The 14,645-nt window shown below is 36.8% G+C and overlaps 2 protein-coding genes across 2 annotated transcripts; one reads left to right on the top strand and one right to left on the bottom strand.

Moving 5' to 3' along the window:
• Positions 1-3,748: 3,748 nt before the first annotated feature.
• On the top strand, positions 3,749-5,364 carry LOC110883799 (AT-hook motif nuclear-localized protein 28). Its single transcript, XM_022131447.2, has 2 exons — positions 3,749-4,321; positions 4,942-5,364. The coding sequence occupies exons 1-2, from the start codon at positions 3,856-3,858 to the stop codon at positions 5,307-5,309; spliced, it is 834 nt and encodes a 277-aa protein (XP_021987139.1). The 5' UTR covers positions 3,749-3,855; the 3' UTR covers positions 5,310-5,364.
• Positions 5,365-5,457: 93 nt separating this feature from the next.
• On the bottom strand, positions 5,458-6,410 carry LOC110883800. Its single transcript, XM_022131448.2, has one exon. The coding sequence runs from the start codon at positions 6,334-6,336 to the stop codon at positions 5,590-5,592; it is 747 nt and encodes a 248-aa protein (XP_021987140.1). The 5' UTR covers positions 6,337-6,410; the 3' UTR covers positions 5,458-5,589.
• Between the last annotated feature and the right edge of the window lie 8,235 nt (positions 6,411-14,645).

Below are 14,645 nucleotides of genomic sequence, written 5' to 3' on the forward strand. Positions count from 1 at the left end.
ACTGTTCTCTTATTTATACATACCATTTGATCTTACCATTTTTCAAATGATTTACAAGACAAAGCAAAATACGAGGTTCATGACTAAACATTTTCTCAAACTCAAGTCATGAATTCCGTTTTCACAAAACCAATGTATCTCACAGGCATTTTTATGCTGACGTACCTATTTTCACATGTGTTTTCAGGAGATGATGCATAGGACTTATCAAGACATACTTAGGCGGACCTGTGCCTTAGTGCCTTAAAACGACACAAGAACTAGATAATTTATGTTATGTACTCTTTAGTTCTTGTTTAAACAATGTAAACATTCATGTTTGATTAATAAAACGAAACTTCAATTGCCATGGATTTGAAACAATTGATTCTGTTACAACACTCCCCGACGTTTCCGCCACGTTTTGTATGTTCTACGTGGTCGGGGTGTGACATCCAGAAAACTTTTCAAGGTTATCTTCTAAATAGGAATATTCCGGTGACTTTTCCGACCAAACCACTTCACCGGAAAATATGTCGTACAAGATTTTGCTAGAAATTTTAAGAAAACCCGAATTTTAACATGTTTCCATGCGTTTTAACAAGGTTTTTATGAAAATTTATAACAAACAACAAGTTTTTCCAAAGCTTTAACCCATTTTACTTTCAAAAACTTGAATATCTTGTTTTAAACACAAACAAACTTTCAGAAAGTTTCAAGAACTTGCTCAAAAACACAAGAAAAAGCTTGGTTTTAACAAGGTAGAGAGCCAAGGCACCACTTGTAGGTCCACTCGGAGGATCAAGAGAAACCTACTTCCTTGTTATCAAACACACCCACGAGTGCGGAATCCAAGTGGGTATGAAAACCAAGCCAAAGAACACAAACACAAGAAGAGATTCAACGTTTAAAGCTTTGTGTATTAATCCAGTAGAGTTTGTTACAGAGATAAAACAAGAAAATGCTCTCAAACCTAACTGGTGTGCTCTCATTACATTATGTGTTTTGCAAGTCTTCTTTTATAGCCAAGTACCCTATAAACCAATGAAAGATGTTACTGGGCCCAAACAAAACTGATGTATAAGAATTTATACATCTTTTAAACGTCAAATATGCCCCGTTTATGCGAAAACTCTTTGTATTTTCATTGATTTTGGTACTCATTTGAGTTGTTTGTGAAAATACAGGTCCGGGCTTCGGCCTGGTGTTAGCAACGGTACTCTTGCAAGCACTAGCAGCCAGCAAGCACACCATCGACGATCAGGGGCCTGCACGACAGTGCCGATCATAAGCACGACCGTGCCCGGTCAAAATCAACTCCTGAGCAGCTCATTTCCGAGATCACACCAGTCATTACCGAGCATTCATGACACGCACGACCACACCATGGTCCGGCACGGTCGTGCCACCTTGGAAACTTTTGAGCGGGGTTTTTCCCAAAATGGTAGCAAACAAGGTCAACAGACGAAAAAGTGACTCTGACACTTGCCAAGCACGACCGTGCTAAAAGGTAGCATGGTAGTGCTAAATGCCCAGCAGTTTAAATACGAGTTTCTAGCTCATTTGCAAGGGAGTTGGAGCATCTTGGTGAAGTTTTCTCTCAAAATTCTGGACTTGGAAGGTTGTTGAATCCAAGGAGGAGCTTGGAGAAGACTAAACCATTGAAGATTCACTCAATTTACCACTTTAATCTTGTCTTTAAACTTGGTTAGCCTACTTTCTACATTATGAACAATTTAATCTTTCTTGTAGTAGTCATGAGCCTTATGGGCTAAACAATAGTGTTGCTTAAACTATGTTGAAGCTTATGAACATGTGATAATATGGAAGAAGATGTGATAATTGTTCATGTTAATCTTCATAGTGATATTTAATCTTGTTCTTGGAGCTCATGTACATGTTTAAAGTTGTTGTTCTTGAATGTTTGATCATAAGTATTTACATGATGTGTTGGAAAACCCATGTAGAGATTATGATTATTGAATCTTGTTAACTTTTTAGGATTGATTCATAGCATGAAACTAGGAATGGTAATTGCTAACATGACTAGAATGATGATTTGAACATGTGTGTGGATTCTTGTATTTAGATTTGAAAAGATCAAAAGAATGTTTATATGAATTCTATGGTTTGTGTTTGTGTTAGCATGATGATTTAGGCCAAGATTGTTGTCTAGCATGACCATGCTTGTGGTTCATATCAAGAACAAGATGAAGATGTTGCTTACTTGAAACCAAGTTAGGGTGCTTAGTGTGTCGTTCATATTAATTTTCCCTAATTTATAGAGTTAGGAGTTTTGACAAATAAATAACGCATGATTAAAGATTAACATCAACTTAGCAAGTGAACTTAAAAGAAATAATTTTTAGGTGATTAGAATGTTAATTCATTTTAAGTTTTCCTAAGAATTATATGACTAGGAAACCTTGATTGGGGACTTAGTTTAAATTAGAGCTTGCATCATCACTAATCCCTCCGCTTTGTTGTCACATGTTTGTTAGTGGATACTTAGTTTAGGCAACATTTCTTAGATATTGTTATTTTCTAGAATATTTAGTAGTTTATTATTTGCATGATAAGTTAGAAAAACCAAACCCGTTAATTGAAAAGGCTTTAAAGTAACAAAATTTTAGTATCGAAACACCGCGTCCACAGATTGATATCCGGTTCTTACCGACAAACTATAATACCACTCGACAGGTACACTTACCCTTTTGTGTGTGTAGTTTAGTTCTTAGGTGAAAATCATTTTAAAACTAAATTTGTGTGAAGAAAAATTCATTTATAAAAATATATATAATTCACGTACATCAAAAGCCCACGAAGAAGTAAAGGTTCTTCGTGAACCTTATATCAGCGAACAACTTAATGGACGAAACATTGTTCTTTGTGGGATCAATATCAGCCTTCGTGGACTTGCAGCAACAAACATAACTTTGCAGAAACACAGACATCAAGAACAATACACATACAACAAACACTAGCACATGCGTAACTGTTTTACATGAAATACATAGTAAACGTCATACCGGGTCAAGATAGGAGGATATCTTAACCTCGGTCTTCACTTCGTAACTGAGCCGAACCATAACAAGCCGTATCCACAGAATATGCATCAACAATTTATTCTTGTTTTTCTCCCAATAATTTAACCAACTATAAGATAGAGGATTATATACAAAGTATCAAATGCCATATGGAACAGTGATTTAACAATCAAATTGTTGAGATATGGTAGTCTCCAAATCAAGTAATCACGTAACAAAAACAATTGGTAAAAGGGCAAAAAAGTATGAGGGACTATTGTTGACTTTTAAAAACAAACATTTTATTCACTTTAAATAGGTTATATTGTTATAGTTTTTTTAACTTAATAAAAGAATTTACAAACTACATTTTATTCATGTAATTACGTAGCATGTATTATATAAACAAGTATGATATTATGTGATTATGTATCACTACGTTTTTCGTAATATGCATTTTATTCATAAACATGTATACCATTATGTGATTATGTACTTAGTATCTAATTACGTAACACTAGATGATTAATCATAATGGTTATATTGTTATTTTAGTAAGGTGAGTATTTGAGTTACCATTCTATAATATAATAAAAAAGGTTAAGATTAAAAAAAAAAGCCGGGAATTTAAAGCCCTAATCGATCATAGAGTTCATTATTTATTAATAACATCTTATAACAACCTCCATAAGTCCGTAACTGATTTGTATGTAAATATCTTTTGTACACTTATATAAACTTGAAACACTAATCCTCCCTTATCTCAAACTCCAAAATCTTCTTTAAAAGCAACCCTATTTTCAATTTCAAGAAACAAAATCTTGAAACAAGAAAAGAAGATTCAATCACCATGTTAACCAACAACCACCCCCAATCACCACCATCTCAACAACACCACCTTATCACCACCACCACCTCCGATGAAGCTGACATCAAGAAAGAACCCAAAACCACCACCAATGATGGTGAGGTGGTCCGGAGACCTAGAGGCCGTCCACCCGGAACCAAAAACAAACCCAAATCATCAGTTTCTGTTACCCGCCAACCCGACCCATACCCGTGTATGTCTTCATACGTGTTAGAGATTGAGGCTGGTTCGGATATAATTGCTTCACTTAAGCAGTTCTGCAACCTCCGGAAAATCGGTCTTTGTGTGTTGTCGGGCTCGGGTTGTGTTTCCAACGTGGCCTTTCGACTGCCAACTTGTTCTCCTCAAACGTTACATGGTTGTTACTCTTTGTTAGCGATATCTGCCACCGTATTTCCGTCGTCTTTTCCTATTTCCACCATCCTAACACCGCCTTCTGCCAATAATGGTTAGTCTCTCCCTCTCTCTATAACTTATTGTATCTTTCGTTTCAAGGTTTTTTATAATGTGGTTAAACAAATATCAAAGTGGTGATATAATTGATTATTGTTTTGAACTAGTGGGTTACACCCGAACTTTGCGGCGACGATTTGATTTTTAATAAATTTTAAAGGGAAAAGTCCAATACGAATACGAATACCAGTAACAATAGTTATGGTACTGATGTTTCTCGATGGGTATACGTTTTCAAAAAAAAAAAAAGTTATATTGCGTATTTAGTTTTTGTAAAAAAAAAAACTAACAAAAAAAGTTATTTCGTGTATTTAGTTTTTGTTAAAAATAAAAACTAACGAACGGAAGTTATAAAAGAAAATAAAACTACTGGATTAAATGCATATATTATCTATGGTGCGAGTGGTGGATTTGAAACTTGAAAAGTTAAAAAAAAAAATGAGTTCAAACATAGACCTATAAGCTTTGGACATATGAATGGTTTCTATATGATACCAAAATTGTATATGTTCATCATCAATCATCATACCTAGTAAATCCCACAAATAGCAAAATTGTATATATTATGGTTTGATATTCAGAAGATAACATATATCTAACGTAATTTTGTCACAGATTTTCTAGCCAAGTTTGTTGTATCAATAGTGGATCAAAATGGCAAGACATGTGGTGGAGCTGTAGTTGGGCCACTCATAGCCGCAGGAACAGTTTACATTGTAGCAGCAACATGTAACAACCCAATCTACTACCGGTTACCAAAGGAAGATTATAATAATAATAATCACATAATGAGTCCCGAATACGGCTATGTTCCTGTACCAATAGATCAATCTCTAGGTTTAGGCAATGTTGCTAGTGGACAGCATCATGCAGCACAGCTGCAGCCAGTTGCGGTCGAGCCATTGTCAATGTATGGCGGCCGTCACCTCGCTGCCGACTTTGGATGGCCGCCTACACCGCGAAAAAATTCATCACATTATTAGAGAATAACAAACAAATTAATGGATGGTTTTCATGAGGTTGGATTTTATCATTTTTGAGTTCTTGTGGTTTTAGAAACAACTATTTTTTTGGTTGAGATTGTTAAGAGTAGATACATGTTCTGACTTTACCACAAATATTTTTACACAAATATAATATTGACAGACAATTTGTGATTGAAAAGAATAACATTGAGCTCTACATGTATACTAGAATGAATTATAAAAGCAATTGTACATATATACAAGACTATATTAAGCTAAAGAAATCTCACCCTATCGATCATCCCCACCATTGATGAACTGCAACACCTAAATCTTTCAACTGACCATACAAAGCTAAACATTTCCAATATGGTCTCTTACACTTTTTACATCTCATGCATTGATATTTACATTCCATGAATAACTCATCTACTAAGTCTATTACTTTGTGGTTTATCAACTCTTCAACCACATCTGCCTCAGCTTTCATTACCACATACTCACATTTCTTCACATTTTCTCTTAGCCAATCCGGTATCTCGGTTTCCACATACATATCGTCAACATCATTCGTTTCGGGCATGGTTGTTTCAACTTGATATATCTCAAAGTTCTTGTTCCTTGTTGGGTAGTTTTCAATGAACCATCCCGCATCTCCATTGACATCTATGAACACTAATCGCGGGTAGTCTTGTAGGGAATCGTCCATCAAGTCCGGAAGATAACGAGTCTTTTTCGTGTATGTTTTAGATTTCCCTGAGGCCCCTCTTGGAGGCTCAAGTAGGACGTTTTCGAAACTTTTGATAGCTTCTGCTTTCCTTTGTTCGAACACGAGGCGTCTATGTGGAGTTGGGTTGCTAGCAATGTATTCTTTCCTTAATATAGATCCGATCCAAGGAAGAGACACCAAAGTTATCACCATCAGAAAAGCCTTGACATGATGTTTTAAGCAATAAGCTTGTGATAGCTTGATTGCCAATATAATAGTATGATGAAGATGATGGCATTTGGTTCTTAAACCAAGATGAATCCAATTCCTTGCCATGCATGGAAATAAAGGCAGAATTGAAAACAAGTTGAAGAGTTTTGATTTGTAGTATAAATAAATATATATAGTTAAGGATTTGCTATAGCAATGTATATCTATGGATATAAGCCACTAATGCAAATCAAGAACAATGCAGCAAGCAACCTATAATGTTTCTACAAAAACATAAAACCTAGGAAAAGAGATGGATTGAAAACATAAAACCTAGGAAAAGAGATGGAGATTTTCACAAATTGAAAGAAAGATATATCAACGAGAACAAATCCTAACGATGGTATGAGTCGCGCCTAAAAGCATGAATCGATAACATTGAAATCACTACCACAATTCCATCAATCATCCCATCCTTTGCACCTCCATCTTCTATGTGACTTTCCTCTAGATCGATGTCGAAACCATCGATCTTTCAGGATAGAGGAGAGAGAGCAAAGAACCTTACAAAATCCCTTTTATGATCTTTGAGTGAAATAAGTTTTCAAATATTCATGTTTGGGATGGACATAGGGTTGTGCACAAAATGAGGTAGATATGGAAAGTTTGATAAGATGAAGCAATGGTGTGGAGGAAATATCTCAAAAAAAAAAATAATAAATAAAAAAATAAAAATCGGAGGTAGAAGGTATGTTTATTGATAATTATTTGAAAACAATTACTTTTATTACATGCTTATTATTGAGATGGGGTAAACTTACAAAGTTTATGAAGACCATTTTATATTTTCCTTATTCTTATTTAGTTGGTATATGTAGCATTATGAACACCACTTTATGTTTTCCTTATTCTTATTTAGTTAGCATATGTATAGCATGGTTGAAAATAGGTTGTATACAAAGGGGTATCAATGAGATTCAACTTCTCCAATTTTCTATTTTACTTTTTTAAGGCGGATTTCTTTAATCCTGTTATGTGAGGCTTGAATTCAAGACCTCAAAACCTAGGAATTCCTAAACATGCGTGCAGCTTAAGTAGGGCGGTCGATCCCCCGAACTTTTCGCTCAGTAGTGGAGAGTGTATAGTTTTCGTATAGAAATTTTTGGATATATACATTTTCAACTCCGCGATTTTATATAAATTTTTAGGTCCAATGACTTCTGCCTCCCCCCCCCCTCCCCCCGCCACCGATCGGAAATCTCAAGCTTTATCACTGTTCCTAAAGGCTTTGCCTCTAGGGGTCACCAAATCCCATTGATCGCTTTTTTTTAGTTAAGAGAGTTTATTCTTAGCTAATTTTGAATATATGCTTTAGAGTTCGAATCAAGAGCAGTTTTACAAGCATAAAATTGATTTGGGGCTTGATATATTTATAATTTAAGCATGTTTCATGCATATATACATAAATACTAAATCTTTTTATGTGTTATAATATAATAAAATAAAATAAAATATAATATAATATAATATAATATAATATAATATAATATAATATAATATAATATAATATAATATAATATAATATAATATAATATAATATAATATAATATAATATAATATAATATAATATAATATAATATAATATAATATAATATAATATAATATAATATAATATAATATAATATAATATAATATAATATAATATAATATAATATAATATAATATAATATAATATAATATAATATAATATAATATAATATAATATAATATAATCTTTCTATACTAATAAACAAAAATCCTTTTTTGACACGTGTCATTCTCTGGTAATTTCTCACCCTTTAATTTTTTATTTATCTCTTTTATAAAATAATAATAATAATAATATTAATATTAATAATAATAATAATAATAATATTAAACATCTAACTAAATCTATTTATCTCTTTTATTTTCATAATTTAAAATTGATTTCCTTTTTAACTCTAAAGTTTCAATCTTTGCAAATTTAAATCTAAAGTTTCAATCTTTGGTATTTTAACCCCTTTGATTAATTTGGTTTTTCACTTCTAATTTCAAAAGTTTTTATCTTTTGCAATTTAACACCTTTAATGTTGGTGCACTTGTGTCTGTACTTTGTCTGTATTAGGTCACGATGTAAACGATGTCCTGATTAGTGTTGTAAGTTGACCAAGTCAACCATCCTCCGGTTTGACTTGGACAACATTTTGTAAATGTTGAAGGATGTTCTGTGTCGAAGGATAGCTCATCGAAGGATATTGTAGATCCTTCGATGGCATCGAAAGATAGGCTTCGAATGATAGACCTCGAAAGGTGATCTTTCGAGGTCCCTGCTGATCCTTCGAATACTTTATCTTCGATAGATGATCCTTCGGACCATCTGTCGGATCCTTCGGACCAGACATCATGGACTGGGTATAAATACCCATGCAGTGTGTTGAGTTTCACATGACACTTAGACAGATTCACACACCCGAGAGATTGAGAGCTTTGAGAGCATTCTGTCCGAAACTCACACACACACTTTGAGAGTTTACAAATTAGATTTGTAAACATTGTGCTTGTAACCGAAACCTTCATTTGCATTAATACAAGTTGTGTTAATCGGTGAACCCGTGTGCGTTTGTGTTTATACTTGCTTCATCCCGGTTTGCTTGCCAGCTTGGATTCCGCACTCGCTAGTGGATTTGTATAACAAGGTTTAGGTTCGTCATCCTCCACGACAAGGGACCTACAAGTGGTATCAAAGCTTGGCTCTTTACCTTGTTTAAAACCGGGTTTGTTCAAGTGTTTGGTGTGTTTGGACACTTGGTTTAGCACCCGTTTTGGTGGTTTTTCTTGCATATTTAAACTGAAAAACGGATTCTAAACCTTCGGGAGTGTTCAAGGTTGGTTTGGGTAACTTAAAAGGTTGTTTTTAAGTGTCTTTGTGTTTTCCGGCGAAAAATTCCGGTTAAACTTCCGGTGACTGGTTTGGGGATAAGGTTATCCATTTTGGGCAATTTTTCAAAGTTGGTGGGAAAGGTACAGCCTGCTGATGTGTGTAAAATGCAACATATAAAACACATCAATTAAGGCATAAAACTAACCCTTTTTAAGTACTAATGTTGGAAAAAGAGTGTTTTTGTCTTCCTTTTGTATTTTCAGGATAAAATGAGCTCAAAATCACAAAAGAAGCAAAAAGACCACTAATTCTACCATAAATACAAGAAAAGGAACAAAAGTGGACTGCCCGGACCCTCAACGGCACCTCCCAAAACAAAGAGAAGAAAACAGAGTCTGAACACGCCCCGTGTCCAGCGAACACGGGGGCGTGCCCAGGAAGCAGCAGAAAAGACAAACCAGTAGAAGCTTCCATTGCTCACCACGGGGCCGTGCCCAGCGGGCACGGGGGCGTGTTGAAAGTACAGCAGGCGCATTAATTGTAATTCGCAATTACAATTAATGAAGAGAGAGAGAGTGTCAGACGGGCACGGGGCCGTGTCCAGTGGACACAGGGCCGTGTCCAGCGTTCTGTCCAGCCTATAAATAGAGGAGCTTGGTTTCATTCTCCCTCATCCCTTGGCACACCACCTCTCTCACACCTCATCCACCACCCACCACCACCATAACACCATCATCCACCACCATCATCCATTGTCCATCATAGAGTGTGTGAGTCGTCTCGGGATCCAAGATTGATCGTAAGAGTTCTTGACAATCAAGGCCATGTTTGCCTAAGTCTCTTACATCACTTGGTGAAGACAAGTGTTTAGTATAATACTTTTTATTTTTAATCTTTTGCACTTTTTATTTGGTTTTGTATTAATGACTTTAATAACTAGTTACTTATGTTGAAGGTGATCTTTCCTTATCGTTTGTCCGTGGTGTCTTGGCATTATTTTATTGTCTATATAAAATAAAAGATTTTCACCATTCATATCTCCACGGTCTATATGGAGGTATGTTGGCTACCTGGTCGGGGGTTAAGGGAACGGTTTGGTAAAGGTCTTGCCCTTGTTCAGCGTTTAGAGGTCCTGCTTGGGACCTGGGTCAAATTTAGTAGGATCTCCTTCAATGCCCATAGGTATTGGATGGCGGGGATCCAAACTCTTTGACCCCCTCATAAGCTAACTACTATTAATACTATAACCCGGCTATTTAGGACTGTATCCCTGCTGACTCAGACTACTTAGCCGAGGGTAACGTCACCGCCAAAAGCGGGGCCTACCATAATTTGCATTAATAACTTAATTCATTATCTTTCAATAATCCGACCCTTTAGGATTGTATCCTTGCTGACTCAAACTACTGGGTTGAGGGTAACGTCGCCTTCAAAAGAGGGGCCTACTACAATAACTAAGATAATCTCTTAAACAAGTGCAAAAGTGCGAAAATAATCAAAGGTTATACTAATACACGTGTCGGATCCAAGTGATTCATCTTGTCTATCTGTTTTTATTTTATTTTATTTTTCAGCATTTAGTTAGTTTTTAATTTTCTTAGTTTAAATCATTTTTTCTAACTTTTTGATTTGGTTAGACGTTGAGGATAAACCGGTATTAAAAGCTCTTGTGTCCTTGGACGACCTCGGTATCTTACCAACACTATACTACGTCCACGATGGGTGCACTTGCCCATATGTGTGTTTAGTGTTAGTAAATATCGTGTTTTATAAATTTAAAACTTGGCTAAAAGTGTAAAAAGGGCTTAAATATATATCTAAAAATATAACACACTTCACGCACATCAAGTTTTTGGCGCCGTTGCCGGGGACACAAGGATTTTAAGAAAGTTAGGAATCAACGGCCTAATCATCTTTTTATTTTTCTTAATTTTTAGGATTTTTTTTAGATTTTTCAGCTTCTGCAGAGCTCAGCACGGGGCCGTGCCCGCTGAACACGCCCCGTGCCCAATCATTGGAACTGGCAATCCTGTTTTATATCAGACAATAGGCTGAACACGGGGCCGTGTCCACTCAACACGCCCCCGTGCCCAAGATTCAGTTGCTGAAAACAGAACCGTTTGATCCCGGCGGTTGGTAATTTCTGATACAAACATGAGTAATAATGATTCTTTTTACTTTCGGCACTCTTATGGTTTGTGGTGTCGAATATGTGGAGGCGAACACGAGGTATTAAAATGTTTCTTCCTCACTTATAGGCCACACTATATAGACCCACCAATTCCTTGTAACCTTAAGAGGGGCGAAAGTAAAAATAAACATTATTTCTCCCTTGAATGCGCCCAGCCAGACATTCTAGGAGAAATGCTCCTTGACGAGCTATTTCAACTAGAAGAACTACTTCTAAATTGGTCAAAAGAACTTAGGAAGGATTTTTTAGATCCATCCCAAGAAGATGACCATGAGGAAATGTTGGAATCGCATTCTGACAACCTCGTTGCTCCCGAAAATACCTTTCTTCCTAAACAAGACGTGGACGATAGTCGTCCCTGTGCCGATTGTGCCGTGAAGGACTCCCCATCGACCTCGTTCGGTGCATACATAGACCTGAGCGATTCGGCATACACCTTCTTTAACGAGAGCCCGGGAAAGGGTTGGACTTGTCCACCTAGAATGAAAATAGGAATTACCCTCACCGACAACCTCTTGCGTTCTCGCCTTAGTATAGGACAATTAAGGTATCTTAGGCACTTTGGGGTTGTTCCAACAAGTCAGGAGCCACCCGATACAAATTAGCTCCTTAATAAAGACAAAACTTCATAAAGCCAGCTTTCCGACACGGGGCCGTGCTCGGCCAACACGCCCCCGTGTCCACCAAAAGATTCCTATCTGATCAGAACGTCAGAATACGGACAAACTGTGTCAGAATTTCATCTGCACACGGGGCCGTGTCCAGCGGACACGGGGCCGTGTGCAGCAGGCTGTCATTTTCTATAAATGCAGCCAAAATTCCTGCACATTTGGACCAACTTGGGGACAGAGATTTGAAGGAATCTTCTCTCAAACAATCCTAGGTAAGTCTAAAAGAAGTTTCCAACAACCCATCTTGTCCTTTCCTCTTCTAGACATTTCCTTCTTCTTCATCTTTCTTCAAAAGCCACCATGAAAAGTTTGAATTTTCAATCTTTATGGTAGGAAACAAGGAGTTTTGGTCATGGAATCTTGGTAAAAACATGTTATGTAGCATTGTTTAGAGTTATTTACTGTCAAAAAGCTTGCACAAACTCAGAAAATAACTTGAAAAACCAAGGTTCCTTGCTCCAAAATTCTGCAGAAAGATGAACACGGGGCCGTGCTCAGTGAGCACGGGGCCGTGTCCAGAAGCTGTTTCGTCTTATAAACTATTTCTGGTTTATTTTTCGTAGAATGGTGAGTGAAAACAGCGAAACATCATCCGTGCATTCCTCAAACAGCCGAAGGGGAAGGAGGCCCTCCGTTGAAGCTACACTTGTGCACTACGTGATAGCGCTAAGGGAAGCTCTCGACGAAATGACATCCGTGGAGGAGGTCCTCATTGACCGTATTAACGATCTTACAATGGGATTGGAAAGCAGCTTCCAAGAGATTAACCTTTTGCACCAAAGGTTAAACATTTTGGTGGCACCCCCTATGGAACCAGTTCTTCCACAACAAGACTGGAACCTGGCACTCGGTATTAACAACCCTACCGGGTGGGGAGACATCCCCGCGGAACCTCCTATGGAAAACCCACAAGAAGTTCCGGCGGAAGTTGAAACTCCTCAAACAAATGCAAACGAGCCCTCCTTCCTCCTTCCAAGGGAGGTAGAGGAGTGGCTTGCCGACATGTGAGGAGAACCGCGCCCGAAAAGTGGAGCTCTACAAAGCCTTATCTAACCAAGATCAGTAGATTCTTGGAAATTTTGCTAAATTAAAATAAAACATAGGGCTAGAACTCCATAAGCTTAATATCTATGTAATTTTTATCTTTATGTAATGTCTTTATGATTAGCAATGTTATGATGGTTTTTATGATTTATGGACTCGTGGTGATAATGGATGAAAAAGGGAACGAGAAAAAATGGAACCATGCAGAAGAACAGAACAAACCGACAAAAATCTCCATAACAGAAGGCTCCACACGGGCCGTGCCCAACCAACACGGCCCCGTGCTGAGCCCCCTGCGGGAAATCACCCAGTTCAGGTAACTGGACACGGGCTGTGTTCAGCGGACACGCCCCCGTGTCCAGGCTTCTGTTTCACTTCTATAATTTTTGTTACTGGCACTTGACCACGGGGCCGTGCCCGGTCAACACGGGGCCGTGTCCAGAGTGCCAGTAACACAAATCTTTGTTTTTAAACACACTTTTACATATTCTAATCAACCAAAAACTTTATTTTTGGACACATTGAGGACAATGTGTAATTTAAGTGTGGGGGGGGGTGCTAAAACCTTGAAATTTTGCAAAATCCTAAAACAAGCCTTACACAAAACTCTATTGGAACCGCTAAACACCCCAAATTTTTTTCAAAAATTTTTTTTTTTTTATTTACTTGTCTTAGTTTAAGTTGGGAATAACAAGTTATAAAAGGGTTATATATTTTTTTTATTTTACAACCGATAGCGTCGTGATAAAAAGAACTAACATAAGAAAATTATGAAACGGTATAACAAGTCTAGCTAAAATTCGATTATATATGCTTGGTCACATTAAAAACCCATTCCCACAAAAGTGAGTTTTGAGCCTTTATTGAGCATAAAAATATACATATTTAGATTAAATGCTCATTTTTCGTTTCTTGTGTGAATAGCCTCTCGGTCTTTACAAATCTAGAACTTGCCACGACGATACATTCCCGGTCCTTACCAACTTAAACCCAAGTAAGTAAATGATGGAGGCATTAGGACTAACTATTTTTCTTTCAAAACCATTATTTTTCATTTTTTTTACCTACCCAAAATCCCCCTAGAAAAACCCCTTTGAAGCCTAAACCTTTCATTTCATTACCCCCAAAACAATTTTTTTTTTACCCACCAAAAACCTTTTTCATTTTTTCACCCTTATTTTAGTAACAAGCTCGGTTTTTCATAAACATACCCTCTATGTGACGAAAAATATATATATATATATATATATATATGAATAATGAAGTCAAAAACAAACAAAAGCTACAAAAGCTTGTTTGGAGAAATACTTCAAAAATAAATGTCACTAAAAATAAGGTATTTTATGAAAACCGACACTTGTTACGATTTTCGCCCTTTTTACTAACCACTAACCAACCACCCACCTTTAAACCCAAGCCTTCACCCCAAAAGTCCTCTTGATATTTACAAAGGTAAAAAGTTAAAAAGGAGGAGGATTGATCGCTTGGCAAGCCTATGGAAAACGTAAGTCCGTGCCGCTCTCGAGCGATTCACTTAAATATACACCTTCGGCCGAGTGATTGAGTGATCTCCCGTGAGGTATGTGAACTTGTATATAAATGGAATTTTGATAAGGCATGTTATGCC

The sequence above is a fragment of the Helianthus annuus genome, chromosome 10 (genome assembly GCF_002127325.2).
Source record: "Helianthus annuus cultivar XRQ/B chromosome 10, HanXRQr2.0-SUNRISE, whole genome shotgun sequence".
Lineage (NCBI taxonomy): Eukaryota > Viridiplantae > Streptophyta > Magnoliopsida > Asterales > Asteraceae > Helianthus > Helianthus annuus.